Raw genomic sequence first — 27,616 nt, 5'->3', positions numbered from 1 at the left:
GCAATCAAATATTTAATGAATGGAGTATAACTTCTCTAAGAAGGGAAAAGGTGATTTTACAAACTCTGGGCTTTGTAAAGACAATATTCTTGATTAATGTTGTTGGCCTAATTAACTATTTGAAAATTATTTTATCATTTTCCATAAAAAGGATTTAAGTTATGATTGATCTTCTGGGGACAAGAAAAGAGACCTTTAAAAGGTGGATTAGGCAAATCTAACCTTGCCAGATGTCCAAAGACAATCATGTATATACTGGGGAAAGCAGTCCAATAGAAACATAGATCAAAACAGTCTGTTTTAGCATTGTAGAACCTTAGTGTTGTTAATAATAGTGTTAATAAATGCCTTTTGACTTGACTTAGTATGATCTCAAGCCCATCATTCTCCTGGTAATTCTCCTTTGGACCTCAAATAATTTGTCAAGAATTTTCCTAAAAATGTAGTGTCTAAAAGTGATTATGATATTCACAATTATAATCTGCCTTAGGTTGAGTTCAGTGGAGCATTCACTTAGTTTATTCTGTTTGTAGGAAATGCAAACTTTAGTTCATACAAAGAAAAATCTCAAATTATTATCACATTCAAGACCCTCTGCACTCTGATCTTAATTTAGCATTGTTACTTTTTTTTCCCTGTAAGGAATAGTTTGCTTTCTTCTCTTTTCCCTGGAACACCCTCACTAATTCATATATCCTTACCTTTGTTCAGGATATTTACAATTTTTGGAAAGCTAATGCCTCATCCTTTTGTTGTTTGGTACTTTTTTTTTAATCATATAGCCTCTTTATAACCCCATTTGGGGTTTTCTTGGAAAAGATATAGAATGGTTTTCATTTACTTCTCCAACTTATTTTATAGATGAGAAAACAGAGGCAAACAGGATCAAGTGATTCAACTAGATCATATAACTAAGGAAGTATTTGAGTCAAAAGCAACCACTGAACCACCTTTTGGCCCCATTCTTACTAAAAATTAATTCTGACCTGACCTTCAAGGCCCAATTTAAGATCTATCTTTGAGAAGCTTTCTTAGAACACTCTCTCCCAGACTAATTTCTCTTTCTTTTGAACTCCTATATATTTATAAAATATTCAACAATTGTAATTTATGAAATATTTAGGAATTTATGATATATTCAACTACAATTTGATCATTCTGTCACAGTGGCACAGAGTGGATAACTAGTATGTAATAGGCTTACTGCATCAGATTTAGATTAGCAGTGTATTTTTAGCATTTTTTACATTTTTATTTTGTTATTAAAACAAATATAATTGAAAAAAAAAGAAAAAAAAAAAAGAAAAGCCAGAAACCAAGGGAAATTTAAATATGAAAAACTGAGCAATATTTGTCATTATTTAAAATATGCTGTTTTATATTGTTTACTTATTTCTTTGAGTAATAATAATAGCTAGATTCTACATATAATATGTTAAGGCTTACAAAATGCTTAAAAAAATGTTATCTCATTTTATCTTCAGAGCAATCCTGGGGAGTGGATGCTATTATAATTCTGATTTTACAGATGAGGAAACTTAGAAACAAGAGAGTGAGTTGCCCAGGAGTCTCATAGTTAGGAAATGACTGAGGCTGGATTTAAGTACAGATCTTCCTAACTTCAGGTTCAGCATCCATTGCACCATATAACTCTTTAATTATTTGTATGAATGTCATGTCTCTTGTAAGCTCCTTAAGGATAGAGATTGTTCCATTAAATTCCTCTGCAGGAAACATTTTTGGCAGAATTATTGTGGAGTCCATCTAATGAAGTAAAAAGATATTTCCAAATAAAGTTATATCATTTGCATTATTGAAAGGTTATGGACCATCTCAAGTGTTAAGAAAAATAATGACCGCAAATGAGTTAAGATTCTGCACCCTAAAAAAAAAAATGTTTGGAAATAAGCAAACCTGCAGTTATATGGGATGTGAGATGTTCAAAACAATTACAGAATACCATCCTAATTAAGAATTCAGTTGGTCTCTTTTATACCTTGAAAAATAAAGTCCTGGACATATAACTAATCAGGAATGCAATAAGCTAGGTCATCAGGAGTGTAAGTTGCTAACTCAGTAAGCCTTGTCGAGTGACCTGAAAGAACTCAATAAATGTTAATTGACTGCATAAGCAAAAGTTATGTTTTTGGGGTTTCATTTTCTGAACGAGGTACCTGGCCTTTAGAATTATGGCTTGGACTATGTATAATGAAATTCAATTTCCATTAAAGTCTGTTGATTTTATGAGCATTTTGTTCTAAATTGCTTAGTGCTTATCTGTGAAAATAGGTGGTGGAGGTGGTTGTTTTTTTCCCCTAAAAATGTCTCTGCTTTTATTCCCAGTTCAAAGTTTCACTTGTCTAAGAAAGGCAGACAATCACATCATGCCCTTTTAGAACTTAAATGTTCTTTATAATAGAAATTCACTTAAATCCAATGTCCTTTTATTGAGCTCCTACTGTATGCTCAGAAATTTTATATTTGGCTCTTAAAGTACTATTAATATTAGAAACTTGGTGAATTTCTCAGGAAAAATAAAGGCAAAGTATTGCCAAATATAATTTTCCACTTGATGAACTGAGCAGAGGAATTGATACTGTCTCCTGGGCTTCTCATTAGAAAGAGCACTCCTCTAGGAATCAGAAGATCCCAGCTCTATACTCAGCTATTGAATATCTTTTAGGAATTAACCTCACGTGATCCAAGACAATTTCAGCAGACTTGAAATAGAAAGTGCCATCTGCATCCAGAGAGAGAACTATGGAGACTGAAAATGGATCAGAGTATAGTATTTTTACCTTTTGTTTGTTGTTTTTGTTTGTTTGCTTGGTTTTTTTCTTTCTTTTCTCATTTTGTTAGGCAATTAAAGGTCAAATGACTTGCCCAAGGTCATCCAGTTAGGAAGTGACCGAAGGTGGATTTGAATTCAGGTCTTCCTTGACTTGAAGTCCAGTGCTCTGTTTATTAAGCCACTGGCATTCAGGTATTTATCAGCCGACATCCCATTTTCAGATACAGGTAGATTGGATTTGTTAGGATTTTTTGATTGGTGCTAATGAGAAGCAACATATTTTCAAGAAAGCACATTGAATTTTTTTTTTAGGAGACATGTGATTTAGAGGAGTATCGATTTAGAACTCACTCAAAAGAAACATTAGAGATCAACTAATCTAGTGCTTCTCAATATTTTTTGTTCTTTGAATCCTTCCAACAAAAACAATGTGTGGTGAATCCCTGAGGGAATTTAATAGACTATTCATAATATGATTTATAATTTTTTTTTTTTTACTAAAACACCAGGAAAGAAATTTTAATGCAAATTCCATAGACCATCTTTGGGAATCTCACAGGGGTTTGCAAAATACTAAATAGGAATCTCCATTCTAAACCATTCCTTTTATTTTACCAAGAAGGAAACTTGAGACTCAAGGAAATTAAGTGTTCTGCACAGAATCACACTGGTAGAGTCAGAATTTGAACCCAGGACCTCTGTGTCTCAGTCCAGCTTTCTTTTCTGCCTTACAATGATATCACCCATTTCTCTTCCCAAAGTAAAGAAGTCTTAGACTACACATATAGAACATTGCAGACATTGTCAAACACAATTTCTGTGTCATATGTTTTTGCTTAGTTATAAGGAAATAGGTGGCAGAGTATTGGGAAAATACTGTAGTGTTACAATAAAAAGTACCAATACAATATTTTTTTAAACAAAGAGTATCAATCAAGATGCTTCAGTTCCAATCTTAACATCTGCCCTGAGGAACTGTGAGCTTGGGGGTAAATTACTTAGGTTCTTTGGGTCTCATTTTTCTCATCTTTGACAGTTTGAGACTAGCCTATGATTTTATTATAACTACTTTTCACCATATTCCCCAAAGGCAAAGTAAGCAAACTTTGAAGACAGCTACCTGTGTAAAAAAGGAGAGTCAGGCAGATGTTTCATCTTCAGCTGCATAATTTTTCTAAATTTAAATACAAGGTCCCCCAAGGTGACCTACAATCTACTTCTTCACAAGAAAACATCAGTCTGTTGCTGATTGAAGATAGAAATTTGATTTCACTCTTCCTTAAAAAAAAAAAAAAAATCAAGGAAAGACTTGTCAATAAGTTCTACTGGGTCTTTTATTTATACTTCCCTGTACTAGTCATAAAAGCATTTTAATAATTTATGTAAATCTTAAGTACGACATGGCTAACTGATATCATTCAGTGTTCATTAATAAAATAAACCTCTAGTGTAAAATTGTTCTTGCTAATGATCAGCATAAAATAGATGGAGGCATGTTTTTGACTGTCACTTCTAAGTTGATTATATAATTTTATATAATTGAGTTTAGAAGGATCATTTCATTAGACTTGTACATTCAGAGCATTTTGTATGTTTCTTATATTTTAAACAATGAGTGAGTTGGATGCTCATTATGACATTGTCTGTTTCTGTGGATCATGCCAGGTTGTACCTCGGTTTTTACCCTATTTTTGTTTACCTTATTCTTCTGATATTTTAGAATTTGGTAATTTGGATTTTTTTTTTGGTATTTCAGAAACAAGATATTTTAGACCATTTCCAGAAGAATCCACCTTAAACCAAATGCTACTTTATAATAAATAGCATCCTAGCAAGGTTGATTGTAGGGAATATTTGATATACTTCCCACTGTGATGACAGAGATGATTTTATTTGACAACCTTTGAATTACTAATATCAAGTGACACATAAAACAGAAATGGATACTTCTCAGGGATCACTTTGCCATTGTTATGGACATGACTTCAGTTGCTAGAAAGATTCTTCTTAGAAAGTAAGATTTTCATTATGATCTCTTATACTGATTACATCAAACCCTAGAATTCCACAGCATCCTAAGTGAAATGCAGAATCACTCAAAAAAAATTGGTTTAACTATTCACAGAGTAAAAGCCAACTGGATGATAAATGGCCATTGCATACTATGCAGTAGGATGGACAATTCATAGAACTTACCCATTACATCACATATATGTTGGATAGACTGTGAAATTAGTAATGAACTAAGCCCAGAATTGCACAGGAAGAAAGAAAAGGACTGTATTTCCTTGCGGAAAGTACAAAATTCTTTTAATGCTTCCTCAACTTATATGTGAAACAAAGCTTAATTTAAAAAGCATTAAATAGCATCCCCTATTCAAATCCCTAGCTTTCTTCATAACTTGTTTCAAATACCACCTCTTATCCTTAGAACTGCCAGTTCTCCCCAACTCTGTAATCTCCTTATATTTATTTCTATGTGCACATTTTGTCTCCCACCAACATTACCAGATATTTCTGAACTTGAAATCAGGAAGATTCATCCTGAGTTCAACTCTGTCCCCAAACACTTACTATGTGTGTGACCCTGGGCAAGTCACTGAAACCTATTTTCCTCAGTTTCTTCATCTGTAAAATAAGGTGGAGGAGGAAATGGCAAACCACTCCAATATCTTTGCCAGTCACAAAGAGTTGGACATCAGTGAAATGACTGAACAACAAGTTCTGAGTTTGGCATAGCTAGTTTAGTACAACCCTTTCTCTCTGTACTTGAGGGACTGAAGTCCAGAAAAGCTAAATCATTAGCCCATAGTCACATATTCACCTAAGTAAATGAGAGAGCCCAAATCCGAACCCAGATCTTCCAGTTAAAAATTCAACATTTTTTCCACTGTACCATGGTACTAGCCCTTGAATATCCCCATCAAATATCAAAGCATTTTGTTGAGAACTACTATCCATCCCTAATTTTTTCTCTCTTTGTTCCTTATTCTATATCAAAACAATTATAAAGAACCAATGTTTCTCTCATCCATTTGTATCCTGGTGCAAACAAAATGGGAACACTCTTTCTCCTTTTTCTATATTCTAGCCTGATTAATTTTCCTAATGGAAAGGCAACTAGTTGGCCCAGTGGATATAGTATGCAAGATTTGGAATACTGTTGTGCTAAAAGATAAGATTAGAAAAAACATGAAAAATGTGAAGTATTACAGAATTAAAGAACTGAGCAGAACCAAGAGAATGTTGTATACAGTAAAAACAATATCATTGAAAAAGTAACTGTCAATGACCAACCTATTCTGCATATTGTGGTCATTCAAATAAACTAAAGGACTTGGGAGGGAAAATGGTATCCACCTCAAGAAAAAGAACTAATACATGGAAATATGTATTGTGTGGTTCCACATATATAACATATCTGTACCCATTGCTCTTCTCTGTTTCAGGGATTAGGAAAGAGGGAGACAATTTGCAACTCAAAATATAACAAAATAAATAAAATTTTAAGTAGAAAAGGAGGAAAAAAAGAAAGTAGTAGAGAGATAGGTGGTAATGGTAATGATAATGATGATTGCCTCAGATATTTGCTAGCTGTCTGGTCTTAGAAAAATTACTTGATCTCTACAATTCTTTAATATTCTCATCTGCAAAAAGAAGAGTTGGACTCTATAGCCTCTAAGATCTCTTCCAACCTAAATCTATGATATTTTGCCACTTCTCTACTGAAAACCTTCAGTAACTCTTTTTTGGCTTTTTAGAGAAAGTACAGTTTTGTCAGCCTAGGATCCAGTCTCCTGCAAATTTTAGTTCTGGCTTATTTCTCCTGAGGTACCTAACTCTGCTCCCAATCTTATAACCTAAATTCCAGGCAAACTCGTTTGCTTGCCTTTACTTGAATATCCCTTATATATTCCCACTTTCCTACCATTCTACCTATCTACGAGTGCCCACACCCCCAGATCTCCAGTCCATTATGGATACACTGACTGTCTCTTTCAAGATCTGGTATTAAATGCCAACTCTTCCACAGATTTCCCTGATCTCCCTCACCCTAGGTGACAGTGATCACCCAATGTTTCATTTGTTCTCACGTGTTTCTCCATTCTATTTTGTGCTATGAGCCTTTATACAAATCTCTAATCTTCATTATGTGATTTCTAACTCCTGCAAGATTCAGTTGTCATGTTTCAATCATGTCTGACTGTCATCCCATTTGGGGTTTTCTTGACAAACATCCTGGAATGATTTGCCATTTCCTTCTCTTAACTCATTTTTTACAGATGAGGAGACTGAGGCAAACAGAGTTAAATGCCTGAGTCTGGATTTGAACTTATGAAGATGAGTCTTCCTGACTCCAGGCCCAGCATTCTATCCCCTGTGCCATCTAGCTGCCCTCCTTCAAGGTTGAAGACCATACTTATAATAGTCCTAGTGTCTGGCACAGTGCCTGAAACTTAGTCTTACTTAAGGGAATAAAAACAGTATTATGCTAGCAGTGAATCACTTTAAGACATAATCCATCAGAAAAATTTGCTTACATATTTTCTATATAATATGTATGTGTAAGTCAATAAAAACCACCACTAACCCACAAATTCCTTTGTTTCACTATTATGAATGTCTTCAGGGATGACAAGATTTTGTACAAAGAATGTAAATCTCATATGGAGTGCACATTTTAATAGATGCATTATATTTGATCCATGGAAGTAGGTACCTTCTTGTTGTCAAACAATACTGTCACTCAACTCCTAGTCTAAATTCAATATAAAAGTTTGCTAATAGGCCCAATCATGTCTAATGGCATAAGTAATGTGCATTTTCCTTCTATGATAATCTTTAATCTATGTGGCTTAATTCAGTCTGTGATCCACTTAAGAAATGTCTTATAAATCAAATAGGCAGCCTAGTGCTTAGCTCTTAGAAAAAAATTTAGCTTATTTTTTAAATAAATGAAAATGAAAATTATGTTATGACATGTTTAATGGAAGTTAACTTGGTTTAAATAAAGGTCTGATCTCTCACAAGTCTGTTCTGAACATGGCATATTTATTAAATGTTTACCCTAAGCATGGCTCAATAGTGAGGTAAATGGACATTCATTTTTTTAAAAAAAGTTCTTGGAAAAAACAAAATGTTTTGTCTTAATTATACATGTTGTTTTATTTTGGGAGCATTTGTATTTGTATGCAAAGAAATCAAAGGAAAATTAGAATTGGAATATATTCTAAAATTGTATTATTGACATTATACTTATATTCTTTTTTATTATGACTAGAGGCAAAGTAAAACAGTACATTTAATTTTGGGCTTAAAATCAGAAAGATCTGGGCTCCAACTCTGCCAGCTAACTTGATACCTCTTTTTGCCAGAACACGTCAGTGAACTGTTATGTCCATTCAAAATAACCCCCTATTTCTGATCTACTAAGTTACAGAGAGGTTTATGGGTGGTAATCTATTAGTGGAGAGAATTTTGACACTGAAAGTTCTCCCCACTGACAACCAGACTGATTTGTATCTTTTGTGATTAATCTCCTTTTAGAAATCATTTTCAAAGAATCTGAATGCCAATATGAAAATTAAATAATGTAAGGTTTGGTTCACTCCTGTAAAGGTAGGCAATTACTGTTTCTTATAATTTTAACCAGTTAATTCTTTAGTTTTCATTATAGGTTCAGAAAAAGAAACCCAAAACAGCCAACTTTGTCATTATTACTTTCTTTCTTTTAAGGGAAATAGATATTGGGATTTTACCATTGATATGTGTAAACAGCATCCTTCTAACTAAATTCTCTAGGGAAGAAAAAAAATACGTTTGATAGAAGAATTGGATGCATGGTTAAGCTGGTCTGCTTTTGACAGGAGGTTAATACAGATATTATTTTTTATCTAAGAAAACATGAGAGCCACCTGGTGGTTGAGTAAAATCACATAAATATCAAAATCGTGTAAATATGAGCATCAGTACAAGTAATAGCACATTAAAAAAGTATACAAACCAATACTAACATTCATTTAAAACTAAACTGACTTTTTTTTTTTACTATTACACATTTTATTTCATTAAAAATAAAGGTGTTGATTTTTAACATTTAAGTAATTTCACATTTATATGAAAATGTAAGATTATTTTCAGAATATATACATACACAGAATGTTGTCACAGCTAGAATAAGTCACACATTTAGAACACATGGTATCAAGTCTCACCTCTGATATTTGCTGCTAATGGCCTTGTCATCTCATTCAGTGAATGGCCGGGGAGGATGGGGTTGGGAAGTGGAGTCTAGATCCATAATCCTGTGATCCTGAAGTCACCTAGACCAGCTCCTTGATTTTTTTCAAATAAGTTTGCTTATGTCCCAAACTGCCACTAGCGCTGAAAGACATATGTCTTAAAATTTTCATTCTCGCTCTTTCCTTAACCCAAATAGAGTCCTTGCCTGTTTGGGGGATTTATTTTTTATTTTTTTATTTTTATTTTTTGGTATCAATGAGATACTGTGTTATAGGAGAGACTATAGCTTAGCTCAGCCCTTCAAAGACTCTTTAGCTCTAAAACAAACTTTCTAAAAGAGATCACTATTTCATTCTTACTGTGCAGAGAGTCTCTCTGATCACTGTTAAAAGAATTAATTCATCAATAAGCATTTATTAAAAGCCTACGTCTTGTACTGTTAGGTGCTAGGTTTACAAATATTATGACATAAAACAGTCTCACTCTCTGGAAGCTCCTGTTTTAAGGGGAAAGGCAAGTGCATAAATACATTTATGCAGAGTAAATACAAAGTATCTAACCAAGAGGTAGTTTTAAACACTTATTGTATGCCAGAAAAATTTATTATGTCTTTTTCAAGGAAAGAGAAAATTTGTCCTCCTCCTTTATGTCGAATAAGAAATTTTAATGTGCAGCTAATTGTTTTATATAAGAAGAGTTACAACAAAAGCTGTTCTGTTGTATTATTTGTGTGAAAAAAAAAATACCCATGTTAAATAGCTTTGGTCCTTAGTTCAAATTATCTTGACCTGAAATACAATCCTGCTATCAGGGAAAGTGCAGACTTCTTGAGATACAGGCATATGTGATTTACTAATAATGGACAAAATGTCAGGTCCTGTGATTCTTGTGCTCTCTAGCTCCTGTTCTTAGTTCGAGGATGTCTCTGTCTGCTCTTCCTTCTCAAAATAATGCTTTGACTTTTTCTCCTCCTATAAAAATTCCAATTTCAGTGAAGGGCATCCTATCACACTGAGGTCACTCTTTTCCACATGACAAATGATCTTTTGTTAGCAGCTGATTACTGTTAACCCTAATTTCTTTCCTTGTAGCATTGTCGTACATTTCTCCTTAAACAGCTCGGCTCCTGGATGTGACTTTCCCAGCCTCTCTGGATTTAATTCTAATATAACTCTTCTGTCCAATTGGGACTTTTGTGCAACTGAAGTCATGATTCACTCATTTGTTCTCTCTAAATCTGATTATTACATCTCGGGTACTTAGGAGCCTCCCTCTGGCATTCATTCAAAAATGGCACAGCCTCCTTCATGAGGGAGTGGGCCTGTAGTTATTGTACTTAAACAATTTCCAAATGCCTGTGATTCCAGGAAAACCTCCCTCTCCCTCTCTCTCTCTCTCTCTCTCTCTCTCTCTCTCTCCCTCCCTCCCTCTCTCTCCCTCTCTCTCTCTCTCTTTTTTTGTTCAGCTTATTTCTAAGAATACATAAGAATGTAAAAGGATGAATGAAAGGATGAAAAAGCATTAATTAAATGCATGCCCAAACACACTGCAGATGTATATAGAACAGAAAGTCAATCCTTGTTTTTAAGAGACACTCTAATGCATATTAGAGCAACCTCTCACAAAGTGTTTTGGTTTTCTTTTTTCAAATTTAATATATTTTATTTTTTTCCCAATTACATATTAAAGCAATTTTTTAGTATTTTTTTAAAGTTCTGAGTTCCAAATTCTATCCCGCTCCACTTCCCTGAGATGGTAAGCAATCAGATATAAGTTATACATATTCAATCATATAAAACATTTTCATATTTATCATTTTCAGAGTGTTTTTAAGATCGCAAATATTACTTTCAAGTTCTTTTGAGCTCCAAGGGGATAATTCATATATGCTAAATCAGTTTCATCCAGATAATGATCAAGATGCTGAGTATATAATGATCAAAATGAAAAGGTCTCTATCTTCAAGTAGATGACACACCTAGAAGGATACCACAGATATATCAATAATCAAATAGCTCTAGTTTGGGTAAAAACCACTAACAATTGAGGGACTCAGAAAAGTTCTCTTATTGATCTAAGTACTGAAGGACTAGGGTTTCCAAAAGGAATAAAGAGGCATGGGCTTCAACCTGTGCAAAGGCAGAGAGATTAGAAATGGAATATTGTGTTCAAGGAATTGACAAAAGACCCATTCAGCTGGATTGTCAACTGTGTAAAGGGGAAGTAATGTGCATTCAACCTGGACTGGCACCAGACTTCTGTAATCTCCTAAAAGAAGTTTGAATTATTCTAGAAGCAATCGGAAATCTTCAAAGCTTCATGATAAGATGAGAGATGTGGTTAGAAACTGTGAGCTTTAGTGATAATAGTTGAGCAGCTCTGGGGAGGATGTTTTAGAAGGAGAGAGGCTGAAGGCAATGAAGCTACTTAAGAAGTGAGATGAATGAAAAGCTTGAGACAGAGTTTCTGGGTAATTTCAGATTCAATTTATTAATTAGGCTTGCTGATAATTAATTTATGGACTGTGGTTTCTCTGGGTAACCAAAGGTACATAATGGAGATACTGAATGCCTTAATATACTTTTAGAAAAGGGGCTGTCCCTGACAAGTGAAAAAGCAACAGATTGGTGAACAGTTAATAAAGAAATGGACTTTATTATGAGGAGAAGGGCTGAAAACCCTGTTGAAAACTTGACTTAATTACATGATTAAGACATCTCCATCAATCTTAATAAAGGAATGATCACTACCTAAACCACTCTTGTTGGTTTTTTTCCTTTATGAGCTCGATGAACTCCAGTGAAGGAGTGCAGAAATATGGACTTAATGCTTTAGGGCTAGAATTCACCTGGATCAGATTTGGTTTACACACCAAACTGAAGTAAGATCTCCTAGTTATTGTGGCTCATGTACCCCAAAGATCTGGGTAATATCATCTGTCAACAATGTCTTTCAGAGATTGACGGAATGTCCTCCAGGACCTGAATGAGAAAATAAAAGAGAAAAATTCTTAATCCTAATTGAATAATTGGTTATTAATATTATAGAAAAATAATTTCTCCCAGAAGCTATTGCAGTAATACAGTCAAGGAATATATTAGTATAGAGTATATAGAGTATACACCCAAATTGGAGTAGTTGTGGTATGAGTAGATAAAAAGGGTTCATATGGGAGAAATGTTATAGAAGTAGATTAGACAAGATCTCATGATTTTTGCATATAAAAGGATTAGCAAATACAATTAACCCTTCCAAATTGGGACTTTTCCCATTGAGGTTTTGATATGTCATAGGTTGGCATAAGAAATTAAATGGGAATTTAGGGAGAGTTGTATAGAAGTACAGACAACACAGAAGAAGTTTAGAAACTCAGAAGTGCACAAAATATATGTATAGTGTCATATTATTTCAACCCAAATTTTATAATAAGCTACTGTAAATACTCCATAAAAGAAAAAGGTAAAATTCAGACTTCTTCCATGGAATAAAGGAAGGGCCAAACTAATTTATACAAATTTTTCCTAGGGGTCAGGAAAAGGAGACGGGTATGAGAAACATGACCCTATGATGTGGAAGGGTTAACTAGCTTCTAGTTTACAATCTGGGTGATTGGAAAGAATGGAAAAATAGTAATGTCATTAACAGAATTAAAGAAGTATTTGTGTACTTATGTCAGATCCTCATTATCACTCTTCAATAATAGCCTCTTAAATGGTTTCCTGGCCTCTAGTCTCTCTTCTTTTCCACATGGCTCACAAATTGATATTCCTGAATAATTCTATGTCATTCATAAAGCTCAAAAAACACCAGTGTCTTTACCTCTTTATAACTTCTTTCTTCTTGGACAAAATACAAATTTTTCTGTTTCAAATTGGTATATTCCAAATATATATGTATGTGTGTATGTATATGCATGTATGGCTATTCCATATATATTTTTCCATATATGTATGTATGTATATATATTCCATATATACATATCCCCCAGAAAAGCTTTGTGTTCAAATCCTGTTTTTCTCCCCTGAGTGACTTTGATCAAATCATTTAATTTATGTCTACATCAGTTTTCCTTATTCCTAAAATGAGAGCATTGCACTACATAGTCTTCAAAGTTCCTTCAGCTTGAAGTCTACAAATACTTATAATCTGACTCTAGCCTGTGTTTCCAGGTTTATTAGATATTCCATTCCTTTTCTTTTTCTTTTTCTTTTTTTTTTTTAACCTTCTGAGTATTTGTTGATAGAATTTTTCTCACATTTCAAATTAGGATTTGGGGAGCAGTTAGTAGGCACTAAGTGAATGCTGGATTTGTTCAACTGAAGGTAGAGTACATAAATTTAATGAAAATCTATTTCATATTAAGGGAGTCATTTATATGGAATCGTACAGGTTGAATAAGCCTTTTAGGGTTGTGATCTCATCATTGGAGGGAGTGTATATATATGTCAATGAGATCAATTGAATGGATTTTAATAAGGCTTCCACATTAAAAAAACAACAACAAAATTATTAATTTAAATAATATATATGTAAATTGAAGCTCATCTGTTGTCTTCCTCTAACATTATGTAGATGCCAAATTATTAGTGAAATAGTCTTCAAGCCATCCTCTTACTAAAGGGAATTGCTTCTATTCCCGCCACATAGTTAAGTGGTTGATAAACTGCATGGCTATTAGACCATTCTATTAATCTCATGGGAACTATATTCTTGTTACCTGGTTTTGGTTTCTCAGTTTTTGGTTTTTCTCAGTTTGTATAAATGCCCTGGAAGATAACTATCAAGAATGGGCTGCAGGCAGAAATGTCTTGATTTCTAGTAATATGAATTCATACATACATATGTGTGTAAGTATATGTGTGTAAATTTGATATGAGGGATATTGTTATGTATAGAAATGCTTTGTAGATCAATTTAAAACTCAACATTAACTAACAGAAGCCAGTTTGGTGAAATCTTTAAAATAGCTATAGAGTTCAGTTATTTTTTTTGCATGTAGAATTTTTGTCATATTTTGGGCAGTAACTAAAATTTGTGACTGAAATAAATATTTTGGGAAAAAAGTTATTTTCATTTCAGTTATAATTTTATCACCTGAGGACCTCAAAGCACAGTTGTCACATAATCAATATTGAAAAGAAATCAAGCAAAATAACATAATTTTTCCACTTCTGAGGTAGCAAAATTGAGACAGAATAATAATTTTATTTTCTTTTTAGCACCAGAGCATTTGTGCCATACTTTTTTTTTAATGGCTGAAGACAAAAATAATAAATTCACTTATGTTATATTAGATGCATAATATTTGTAGTTAAATGAAAAATGAATGACATCATATAAAAATGCCAAGTAAAATTTGAAGATTTCTGACTGCCTAAAATGCATTCCTTCTTCACCTCTACCTCCTAAACTCCTAAGTCTTCTTCCAAAGCAACTCAGGTGTCATTTCCTACTTGAAACTTTCTTATCCCACCAGTCAGCACTCTTCCTTAGAATGATTATAGAGTCATTTGTGTTTACTTCCTTGCATACATGTTGTCTCTATCACCCTGGATGAGTCCCCTGAACATAGACTGTTTTCTTATTTGTGTCTGTATTGAATAGCACATTGTGGTACAGTGAAAAGAGAGATGGATTCAGAAATCTGGACCCTTCCATTATATTACCTCTATGTTGTCACACAAACTCACATAATTTTTTTTTTTTTAAAGATGAGAAGTTTGGACAAGATATCTCTTCCAACTCTAAATCTCTACTCTTTGGTTTTGTTTTTATCTTTATATATTACTCATTAATTCTAGCAGCATCCCTCTGTGTACACACACACACACACACACACACACACAAATAGGTTGCATGTTTGTACACAGTTGTTTATATGTTGTTTCCTGCATTAAATTGTGAGCTCTTGGAGAGTAGAAATTGTCTTTTGTCTTCCTTTGTATCTCCAACACTTAGCATAGTGTGTGAAACACAGTATACACCTAATAAATGTTTATTGACTGACTGATTTACATCCCAGTGCTGAAATGTGTCATCAGGAAAGCCTGAAGCAATACTAGATGGAGGAAGCAAATTGGACTGTCTATTTAGTTCTTGTAATAGATGCCCATTATCAGCAGCTAAATCGGCTCTGTAGCAATCTGTGTTGTTTAACTTCCAAAGTAAAATTAATGGGTTGGCCATGCCATGATCCCTTCATTTCACAGGTGAAGTCTTGACATGAAGTGATCAGAGACAAGTTAAATATGTGGGGTTTTTGGTTGTATTTTTTTTTCCCTTTACTTTCTTCTAATATCAGAAGTTGACTACTTGTTTTTTTTTCCTTTTCCTAAAGAAAAACAGAAGTATTAAAATCTTAGCTGATGGCTCTTTCTCTCTGGATAGATAGATAGATATAGATATAGAGAGACATTATATATCTACATCTAGATATCTATGTCTAGAGAGAGAGAGAGAGAGAGAGAGGGAGGGAGGGAGAGAGAAAGAGTGTGTGTGTGTGTGTGTGTGTGTGTGTGTATGTGTGTGTGTGTGTGACATTATATGTAATATGAAATTACTGACAGAGCCCTTAAGAACAAAGTTTGACTAACCACAATTTGAACAGGGGATAAAATACAATTCCCAAATCCTCAAGGTAAATGCTGAGTTTTCATCACCCTTCTTTTTAAAAGAACTACATAGCTGCTCCTAAATCATAGATCAAATATTTCTTCCTCACTCCAACTATTCTGTCAGTTTTCCCAACAGTCTAGTAGACTGAATTTATAGAATGTCAGTTCTTTTTCATCTCTTGAAAGATATAATCATACAATGTGAGGGGGAAGAGAAAGAGAGAGAGAGAGAGAGAGAGAGAGAGAGAGAGAGAGAGAGAGAGAGACCATCTTCCACATTTACATCTCAATCATATCAGCCTAGGATTTGAAAGAGTACATGTTAATCAGTTATCTGGCATTACAACCTAATCCTGTTTTTTACTGATGCATTAAAATTAAACAGCCTTCAAATTGAGGCTTGTATTTCATAGTTTTAGCTGTTTTTCCCTCAAAAGATAGTACAGCTAATCTTTAAACAAAATGTGCTGTACTCCTCATCACTGACTTGAAAAGTTAAATATCAAGTAGTTTGTTTTGTTTTGTTTTTTTCATAACAGAAATACCTTGTCATGAGTCACAATATTAATGTATCAAGGGTGTTTCCTACAGACTGAAATAACTTATTATTTGAAGTTTATTTTTTATATTTAAACTTTGTTGCACATTTTCTTTGCCTCCATCTTCTTTACCTCCAATTTCTCCTGATAGACTTTGTATGTACACAGTTGTTATGTTGCTTTGCAATTAAAATATACCTTATTTGAGGGTAGGGCTTGTTCTTTCCCTTTTTTTAACCTCAGCTCTTAGCACATAGTAAACTTTTAATAAAAGCTTGTTGACTTGACTCATCACACATATTTCACATCCACACGCTATCTATTACATGTAGCCTTGTTATTATCTTCACCATGTTGAAAACTAGAAAATTTTCTGGAAACATTAAAATTATCAGAACCTCAAATGTGTAAATCAAATAGCTATTTCTGTTTAACACTTAAATGATCAATAATTAATATTTATCCAGTTCATTCTGCTACTAACTGGACTTTATTAAGATAATAGACAGCAGTGGTGTGAAACTCAAATAGAAACAAAGGTCACTTATTTATACATGAGGATCCCTGTAGAACATCTATTGACTTAGTTGTAAAATGTGGTATAATCTATGTTTCATTGTGTTTTTTATTTATTTTGTTAAATATTTCCCAGTTACATTCTAATTTGCTTCAGGCCTCACTTGATTTGTTGTAGCTGTCATTTCTGACCTTTTATATAGAATTGAATAGATATTGGGACATAGTGGGTCATAACTATAGAATTGAAAGGACGGAAGCCATCAAATCTCCCTTTTTCAGATAAGGAAACAGACCCAGGGAGATTACCTAACTTGACTGAAATCACATAGGTAAGGAAGTGGCAGAGGTGGGCTTCTGTGTCTGTGCTTTTCCCTACACTGTACCTCCTCTCTAGGGATAATGATCAGTATGCTTAGGGTATGACTTTCTCCTTTGGAGAAACTCTATTTAAAAAGTAGGTCTTATGGCCTATCTTTAAGGTCAAGAGGGGAAGGCTGCAATTGGCTGAACTGCGAAATGAAAGGACTACAGGCCATTAGTCAATCCCTCTGCCAGTCTCACAGATATAAGCTCACACTTTCACGGTGTTAGAATGTTCACAATTTTTCACGAGCTCATTTCTATCTTTCAGTTCCATTTCACCCTTCAGTATTGAGAGCACAAGACGCCAGAGACGGTCTGAATCTCCAGACTCCAGGAAACGGCGTATCCATAGATGTGACTTTGAAGGATGCAACAAAGTGTATACAAAGAGTTCTCACTTGAAGGCCCATCGGAGGACGCACACAGGTCAGAACCTAATGGGGGTCACTAGCAGAAATTAGTTTTGGAATTAGCCCAAACAAGGACAAATGCGGCAGAATTTGAGACTAGAAAGTTTACGTGCAAAGCTGATACCATCTACTCACACTAATGATGCAGTTAAATCTGTTTTAGTCATTCCTTCTTCGTTTGGAGAAAATGCTTCAGTTTTTAAGCAGAATTGGAGAACTAATGAAGCATTACTTAAAAGCACTTAGAGCTAATTCAAGAATGACCTGAATTTCCTTTTTTTTTTTTTTTTTTTTTTTTTGCCAATTATTATGAAGTTTATCAGGATTATATCAACATTAACCATATATTAGCCAATATACTAAAAATCAATTATCCTTAAGCATGTTCCTCATTAAACCACCCTTTTCTCTTCTCCCAAGTTAAAAAAACAAATAACCACCATATATTATTACTGGTTTAAATGTACCTTTATATGAGACCCTCAAAACAGTCAGCTAGACAGATGGACAGGGTTAAGTGAATTCATTTCATAGCCTAAGAAAATAATATATTGCAAATCCACTGAATTGGCAACAGTCAACAAAGGCTTCTATAATTTTTCTAAATATTTTTCCAGAATTCTGCTTTACCAACATTTTCCTTTTCCTCACTTTTTTTTCTTGCTCTTTTATATTTTATGTCTTTTGCTCCTTATCTTTGCATTAATTTAGTCCCTGTTAGGTTTGACTGCTAAGACTTCTCCTTCACTTTATCTTTCCACCCATATACCACTATATGCATTTTCAGTTTGCATTTCTGTGGTGCAGTAAAAAAGAATGTTCAATTTGAATCCTAGTTCTGCCCTAGTTCTAAAGTTATTAATTAGTTAAATCCTAATCATTGATTTTGGAGTCAAAAGATACCTGTTTCTTTGGATACATCCTGAGTAGATCAAATGTATCTTCAAATGCTATTTATTAAGTTCCCATATGTATAAAGTATATAACATTCAGGGAAAACAAACAGGTTGTATTCCTTACCTATCCTGTAGAATCTGTTTTATCAGCTAAAACAGACAATGTCAACTTACATAAATGTCACAAGGAAAGGCCCATTAAGAAATGCATAACAAAGAAAGTACTCTGGTGAGGACAAGTTTTACAAGTCAGTGAATTTCATACATTCTACAGAGAAAAGTTTCCATATTTTATTTTTCTCCTTATGTACATTTTGTACAAAGCTTAATACCAAATAGACTAGTGCATGAGAAAAGAAAATAATTAATTCACTTCTCAATTTGAAAGGGTTTTGTGGGAGTCTATAGTGGTTCAAATCTATGAATCTGACGTACAGAAATTGTTTTGAATTACATTTTTGTCATCTGAAATATTACTACCAGCAAATTTGACAACCACATTTTCTATATCTTCATCCAAACGTTTTATAAAAATGTTATTTGGGAAAATGTCAAGGGCCAATCCTGGCAACAAGCTATTTTAGGATTGGCATTAATAACAGTAATAGTGCTTCAAGTTTTTTCAGTGCTATAATAGATATAAAGTGCTTTATACATCATATCTAAGTTGATGATTACCACCCTCAGTAGATAGTATTTAATACCATTAAACAAGCATTTATTAAACAATTGCTATATACCAGATATTATCCTAGTTTCTGGAGATAAATAAAAATGAGAGTCCCCTGTCCTCAATGACTTTAACCATTTGAGGGGAAATAAAATTTATATAGATAATTAAATATAAATATAATCTGTTTGAAAATTAATTTGGAAACATCATGTAGAAGAAAGGAATGATACTCATTCCTTCCTCAAATCCCAGGTCTTAGAATGTGGATATTACTGGTCTGGTTCAGACTCTTTCTTTCTCTCTGCATAACCTACATTCTCTAGTCACTACTCACCATTCCCACAGTGATTTGCCTGTGCATTGTAGGGTGCATTTTCTATGTATTACAGGAATTAATGGAACCCACACTCCTCCCAGTAAATAATAACAGTGACTCCAATGATTGACTTTCATCTAAAAAAGTCTAGGATATAAAAGACTTTTATCTACTTCAGGAATCATATACTCATCATCTTCCCTCTATCTTGGTAGACCTGGACCTAACAGTTACAAGTCAAGAGACTCCATTCCAGCCATAAAACTTCAACTTTACACATATAATTTCTAGTGGTTAATTTCCAAATAAGAAAACTGAGAATTAAAGAAATTTTATAGAAAGATTTGGAGGCATTATAAAGGTAGTACTTAAGATACTTGTCCCCCAAGAAAGCATATTGGCTGTATGATCCTGAGGAATTTGCTTATCCTTTCAAGGGCCTCCAACAACATTTTAAGACTTAACATTGCAAAACAATTGCTGTTCTACATTGGTTAAGAGAGAGTTTCATCATCTTGAGCCCAGGTTCTTAAATTGTGGTTCATGACCCCATTTGGGGTCTCTTGACTGAATTTGGCAGTCATGAAATTATTGTCAGTAAATGTTTGATTTGTGTACCTGTTTTATATACTTTTATACCCAGAGTATATCTGGGTCTAGGATATAAAGTCTAGGATATAAAAGACTTTTATCTTTTTTTTTTTTTTATCTACTAAAAAATTTCTTACACAAAAAGAAATCGTGATTGGAAAAAGTAGAAAAAAACCCAATCTAGCATTCTTTATATGAAGGAAATCATAGGCCAACTGAAATAAAAATAGAAAGCTCATGGAATTGGTATTTTTAGAGATTGAACTTGAATCCAGCTGTCTAATTTGATAAGTAGTCCATACTTCCCAAAAATGTACTTTAAATAGTGTTTTATCAGTTACAGATTTACATAACTATATCATTATGCATCAATATGTCTCTTTCTTTCATAAAAAAAAAAAATGAGTCTTTGTAAAATGCCTTGTTAAAATCAAGGTATTCTGCATCATTTCTTCCCTCTTTCTTTCATTAAATGAATATATATTGAATACATACTCAACAACATACATTCCTCTGATCTCTCAATCCAGTGACCTTATAAAGAATGGAAATGAAATTAGTTTGATGTGACTTACCCTTAGGGAATCCGTGAGGGCTCCTAGGATTAAGAACAAAGTTTCAGGGCGTAGCCGTCTTTCAATTTCAATTCTATGACTAAAACTGACTTTGTAAAGTCCCCTAGTTCAGATATTCTAGATGTCGATAATATCATTAGCTATACATTGCTGTAAATGCTAGTTTATATTACATTTATTAACTATCTTCTTAGGTCTTCTGCTTCAGGCAATTTGAACAAATTACTTATGTATGACCAATAATAATTAATGACCTAGTTTCAGATTATGTTGAAATGAATTATGAAAGTCAGGCATGCTATGTGAAGTGAGTGTCTTTTAATAGGAGGCTTTCTTTTTTAAAATTACATTTTTCAAACAATTTACCATTTCAGCACTTGAGCTCATTGGATATTATCAGTATCTCATCAGTTTTTATTTGGGCAAGCTTTAAAATTTATAATGAATCAAACACATTGGTAGAAATGTGAAAAAAAAATTGAGATTGTAGTTCTTTTATATTTAAAAAAATAAATCTTGTTTCATTAGACATAGGGTATAACTAGTAATGTTATGATCTGGCCATGTTCTTAACACCTTAAACTATCCTTAATGCCTATATATATATACACACACACACAATATTTTATAGTCTGATTTATACTTATTTCATCTTCACAAAAGGAAAAAAATTTAATTTATAACATTAATTTAAATTCTTAAACCAGTTTTCTTGCCTTTAACCCTTCTAGGAGTACTCTCTGGTCAATAATATGTTTTATTGGTAAGAAGGAATGACACTGTGATTATTTGTTTTAATACCTTTCCCAAGAAATCAGAGTCAGCTTCAGTAGCTGCTAAACCCACTAGATGGTGTACAAGAACAAGGGATTCCAAAACCTGAAGATGAAGTTAGAAAAACAGTAAAACATGGACCTCTAGTGGTCACAAGACTAAGCCATGAAAACACATTTTGAGTTATTGGAAATCAGTGAAGCTTAAAAATCAGTAAATAAAAGGCAAGAAATCAATGAGAAAAATAGCGATTGGGAAATACTGAAATTATGACCGCTTCAAAAATATAAAGTCATCACAGAGTACAAATTGTCTTCATAGTCTTATTAAGAACCTATGATAAATTAACATTTGGGCTTCCTCAGACTAGTTTAATCAGTACAGTCTGATTTTTGTGTGCTTTCCTTAAGTGAAAACTGCATATTGTAAAATTTTAAAATAATTATCCTTTCAAAATGGTAGAATGTTGAGCAGATATTGTCAATAGTGAACCAATCCTGAAAGCACATAATAGATTGGTGAGAATTCCAAAACTCTGGTTTTGAGTCCTGGCTCAGAGGTAGCTTTGTAACCATCCACAAATAACTTATATCTCTTGAGCGTCCATTCCTTCATCTATAAAATTGGGATAATAATACTTGCACTACATACATCAAAATGGTTACTATAAGGAAAAGGTTTTATAATCACAAAATCCTGTAGGCAATGCAAGCTAAGCTGCTTACACATGAATTTATCAGACAACTTGTGAACCAATTGTTTTTTAATAAATTTTTTTTTGTTACTCTCAAAATCAAATAGAAAATCCCTAGTTTGACATTTTAAAGCCTTTCACAACCTGGCCTCTGCTTACTTTTCTGTTCTTAATAAACCTTAGACTTCCCTTCATGCACTCCATATTCTCCCAATCTGACTTTCTGGTTGTTTCTTATAAATGACACTCTATTTCCTGCTTTCATGTTTTTATACTGACTGTCCCACATAACTGGAATGCATTGCTTCCTCAACTAGATTTCTCAGAATCATTGTTCTCTTTCAAGATGTGAGTTCATCTCCTTCATGAGAACTGTCCTTATCCCTCCAGCTGCTACTTTTCTACCCCTAAATTTACTTCCTTTCTCACAATATAGATGGATAGATAGATAGATATCAATATCTACATTTTTTTGTCAGTTATATGTTTATATAAATAAGTCTCCCCCAGCTAGATATCAGGCCCTTTTCTTTGTATTCCTGGAAATTAACACAGTGCCTGCCATATTAATAAAATGTTCATTGCTGAATTGATTGAATTATGCTATATACTACCCTGCTTCCTTAAACAGAAGGCACTGAACAAAATTTTAACCATTGTTGATAAATCAAGATCATAATGGTTGTAAAATGTATTAATACAATAATGATTGCAAGATCAATAATAACTTTTCCTAGTACATTAGTTTTGTAAAGGTTTTGAGAGTTTTTAAAGTATATTTTGTTTAAAGCTACCTGTGAGTTTCCTGCCTGCTTTCCATATTTCTTCTCTTTCTTTTTTGGGGATCATTTTTCATTATTCTGTATAGTTTTCCAAGTGAGATATTAAGATTGCCTCCGTGTCTGTCCCATGTAGTCAAGTGCATGTGCTTTACGAGAGCAGAATCAGTCAGAAGCCATACTTGTTCATTTCTGTATTCCTAGCTGTGCTCCTGATTCATAAAGTTGCTAAAAGCATGATTTCCGCCTCAAAGAGGTTGCATCTTTTCACGTGTCCATAGTTAGCTGGACTCATTTTGTGTCTGTCTATCAGAGACCATGTCTCAGCCAGTTTGGTAGAAAGAACATGGTGCATTTGATTTCTGTGAGAACTAATTTACATTGTACAGGGGAAAAGGTATGTCCCACAGCCACTGACTACACCCTTAAAATCCTAGCCAACAATCTCACAACTGTGAGCCATTAATAGCAAGGTGCTTTGGGCAAGAATTTGGATGATTTGGAATGAATGTGTCATGATTATATCCAATCAGCACTGATTTTCAAAATCCCACCAAGTCATAATCTGTCTATTTAGAATTACTTCTTATTCAACCAAAAGTAAAATTTATCTTTCTTTAGCAAACCAAAATGTAAACCAATAACGTAAGAAAAATTCCAGGAGAAAATTCAAATGCTTAAGAGGGCAAACTATTTTTAACCAACTAAGGATCCATTTATATTTAAATAAATCAAGTGCTAATTACTCATCATGTTAATCTATTTATTAATAAAGTTTTTCTTAGAATTTCTACAGTTTTATAATTGATTAGTATCATTCTGGTTATGACTATATTCTGTCATACAGACCATAAGAATTCAGTCTATGCTTTCACCTCAAGTACTTTAAATTACTTGAATTTTACTATGTTAGAAAAACAATCCAAAAAACAGGACTTCCTTATCATAGGAGAAATAGAATCACCTTGGTAAAGAAGGAATCAACTTTTATGACAGTTCCAAACATCTTTTATTAATAAAAGATAGACTAAAAGAGTTAACTCTTTTGTATTTTAGAAAGATATTTAATATAAAATTATCTTAATAGAGATGACAGGATAGTCAACTTTATACAAATACTTTTATTTTTATTTTAAGTAAATGTGGATATATCTTTTTTTTTTTTTAAATCACGTTTGTTTCATTTTGTTTCTCCCCCCCTCCCAAATAGTTAGTTAGCTACCACATGGAAGAAGACAATCTTGTAAGAAGAGCAAAGTAATTATTACCTGACTCAAATAAATGAATAACCTAATTTAGTTTAGAAAGCTTTTGTGTTAGTCTATAAATCTTCCATGCCAGTGAAAAGGTTTTTTTTTTTTTTTTTTTTTTTTTTAATGCTTTCTTTCATGTGATATCTTGAAGAGTGTTTCCTCTTTACCTTCGTTTGCTTGTGACTTAATTTTTGCTATAAAACTCAAAAATTCATGGGTTGAAGGGGGATAAAAACAAGGTAGCAGTATCTTTAACCTTTGTGCTCTTTTATTCTCTGAGCATTAGTATCACTTAGACCTGAGATTGTTGGAAAACAAACTCTTAAGTTACTGATGTGACTATATCACTGTATTCCATGAATCATGAAAGCTTGTGAAGGGGCTATGTTTGAACAAAGGTATTATAATCTTTCTTGCACATACAGATAAAATGAAGATGTTTTTATAATTTAAATCACTGTAGATTAAAAAGTCAAACACAGATCTTTATAACTTAGAGCTGAAGGAGAGTTATATAAATGTTTGCTTTAAATCATGTGATAACTCATTAATTTAAGTAACAAAAAATAAATCATTTACAAAATTCACTTGGGGAAAAAAGCAAATAAGATCAAAATGTGAAATATCTGTTTTCAGATGAGAAATTTAAATGGCATCAATTTTAAATAAAATCTCCTATGGAAACATTTAAAATAAAATAATCTATTACAATTATAGAGTTATAAAAAAAAAAAGTTAAAACAAAAGTACATGTCTTTTTTCCACCTCATAAAATGAAAATGTCACTTTTTTGGTTGATTGCTAACATCACAGGACTTTCAAAATATAAAACTGGAAAAAATGAGACTCTAAATTTTGCGCCTTGAATATTGTATTTTTTTAAAAAATCTTAATTTCCATATGAAATCATTTATCTTCTTGAGGCAGGTCACTTAGTGTCTCTAAACCTCAATTCACTTATCAGTAAAGTGATGGAGTTATTCTACATGATTTCTTTCTAATCTAGAGGGCCTCTTTCTAGTCTAGCCTTCTCTAATTTGATAACTGGATCTCTGGTTAGCCTATCTTCAAAATAGCATATATCTCAGTGGGGCAAGTGTTAACCATTCTCTGAACCATTCATACTGATTGTATTGTTGTAGATAAGAAGCTATGTCTGAAAAAAAAAAATTGGTGCAAACAGTGAAGACAAACTATTTTAAGTCCAAAAATAATTTAACCAAAAATATTTTAACCAGACATCTCGGCTTATTGAAGAAGTGATGCTAGGTACTAAAGTGCATGGACCAAAAAAAAGAAAATTATAATAGACATTTGAATCATGTCTATAGTTACTGTTTAAAAAAAAAAACTGTCAAATTATTTATTTGGCCAAATTACCTCATCATTTGAGGGAACATACTGTTAAACTGAATCAAAAAGGTCAATTCAATAACACCCTGTTGACATGACCTTTAGTCAGAATTGGCTTTTAATCTCCTGCAGATTGTAATAAGTAAGGAATCCATTATTAACTTTCTACCTTTTAATGCTTCTGTGGAATAAACAGGAAAAAAAATCTTGTTATTAATATAACAGAAAATAGGAGACCAGATAAAAATCTCCATACAGGTTTTTCCTCATATGCAGATGTCATTACTCAGGTAAAATAGATTGTCATAGCAAATACCTCAAGCCTCCAATGTAATGAAGCTCATTTGTCAGTGTCGGGGCTCTGTAACTTTATGAAAGTTAAACAGGGACAGCAGTGCATTTCAGAAATGTCCTTCTGAACCCAAGAAAATGCTTGTATTTCCTGTTGCCAAAGGCGCTTCTTTTCATTTGCTTGAGAGCACAATAAAAAGAGGTCTGGTGAGAACTCCGGTGTTTTGTTTAGCACAAGCTTTTCTCCAACTTCACATTCCTAGTTTGTGTGTTGCTCCATACATTATTTTAATATGAAAGGGCACCTGTCATTAGGCTCTGTACAAATTTGCCTTTCAGCATTTCAGATGCTGAAATAGGAGGCACCTGAAAAAGTTATTTTTGCTTGCTGGAGTTTGGAAATCCATTCAATACCTGGTGTTTTCTTTAGACTGTATTATACCTTCTGCTCGGTAAATGTCATAGAAGTACATTTACTGGCTCTTAATCCTTTTCTTTAACCAAGATTGAAAGACAGTCACTCTGGTGATAAATCTGTTTGTTTATTAACTATTTTAAGTAAAAACCTGACTTCAGTTATCATTTTCCCAGGGCACGGTTTGTTGGAATTGCATTTAAATGATACATATGTATATATACACACTCAGATACAGAAGTAGTATGAACCCTAACTGTAAATTTTTTTTTTAAAGGAAGAAAGAAAAAGAAACCAACCAAAGAAGATCTAGTTCTTATGAAAAAAAAATTCTCTTAGTTCTTTCTCCTATAAATCTTCATAGGAATTTTAAATTCAGAAAAGTTAAGATTCTTGCTTTTACATTTTGAAAGCACATTTTCCTGTTAAGGTGTTGCCATTTTTAGTGCAGGCTTACTAAAGAATAGAATAATGTCTTTGCTGAGTTTATTAAATTGTGCAGCATTTTTAAAAAATTGCTTATGCATTTAATACAGGACAGAAAAATTCTCACTTTTAAAACGGCTAACTTAATTGTGGAGACATGGCCTAGGATATAGAAGACTGCCCTTGAAATCAAAACCTAAGTTCAGGACTAACTATCCATTCAACCATTAGCAAAATTAACATCTGGGAACCCTTAAGCCACTTTCCTACCCTGTGTTATACATTGACTATACTTCCTGGCAGTGTTTAGTAAAAGTTTGCTGTATTGAGCTGAACTACATTGGTATAGGGAATTTCCCCACCAAGAGTTTGATAGATCAAACTACAACTAGAAGTGTTATATATGTTTCAATCCCATCTTCAGATCCTAAATTGCTTTTTAAAAAATCATACAATTTGGGGACTATTATGCACTAGTGGATAAATTTATTTTTTGCTTTTAAAACTGGAATCTCTAGAGATACTGGTAGGAAAACTTATTTAAATTTTATTATTTGCCATACGTTACAGTATTTTTACAAGCAATGTAAGAAAGAAGGTGGTAGATAATCTTCCAATAGTGGTGTAATTTTAAATTATTTTTTAAAAATATTACATGCATTCCAGGATTTGACAAATGTGTATGTCTGTAGCTGTCTGTGTGTGTTTATCTGGATAGAGGAGCAAGAAGGGAGAGAGATTCTGGTTTTTGTTTTTAGAGTACAGATTTCCTAAAAAAAAAAAAAACTGTATTCTAAAAAATACAGCATTTTGAAAGCTATTTAAAATGCATTAGGGAGATAGTTTGCAACTCCCCCTTCAAAACTGAATGGAAATGGTGTTTAATATCTCCATTGTTCAGCCCAACACATAACAGCTGCAGACATTAGAAACCGTCCCTGATGAGGCATCTGACGACTTTTTACTGTCCAGCCAGCTCTTTCCATAGGAAAATAATTCATGGAAAATCCACCTACAACTGACTTGGTTAAATTAAATTTGGGTTATAGTTTTCTGATGTGCTTTCATTTTTTGGTTGAAATAATGTCTGTTCTTCCTTAT

At 33.1% G+C, this 27,616-nt stretch overlaps 1 protein-coding gene across 6 annotated transcripts in view; it reads left to right on the top strand.

The window, feature by feature from the left end:
- The window catches only part of KLF12 (Kruppel like factor 12), a 539,816-nt gene that overhangs the window by 489,943 nt on the left and 22,257 nt on the right, over nt 1-27,616 (top strand). For all 6 annotated transcript variants that reach the window (XM_031958477.1, XM_031958480.1, XM_031958479.1 and 3 more), the window contains one exon: nt 17,338-17,495. In XM_031958477.1, coding sequence (XP_031814337.1) covers nt 17,338-17,495 — 158 coding nt within the window. The remainder of the gene's footprint in view (nt 1-17,337; nt 17,496-27,616) is intronic.

Source organism: Sarcophilus harrisii, chromosome 3 (genome assembly GCF_902635505.1).
Source record: "Sarcophilus harrisii chromosome 3, mSarHar1.11, whole genome shotgun sequence".
NCBI lineage: Eukaryota > Metazoa > Chordata > Mammalia > Dasyuromorphia > Dasyuridae > Sarcophilus > Sarcophilus harrisii.
The sequence above is the reverse complement of the archived record's forward strand: the minus strand, read 5'-3'. Positions and strand labels throughout refer to the sequence as shown.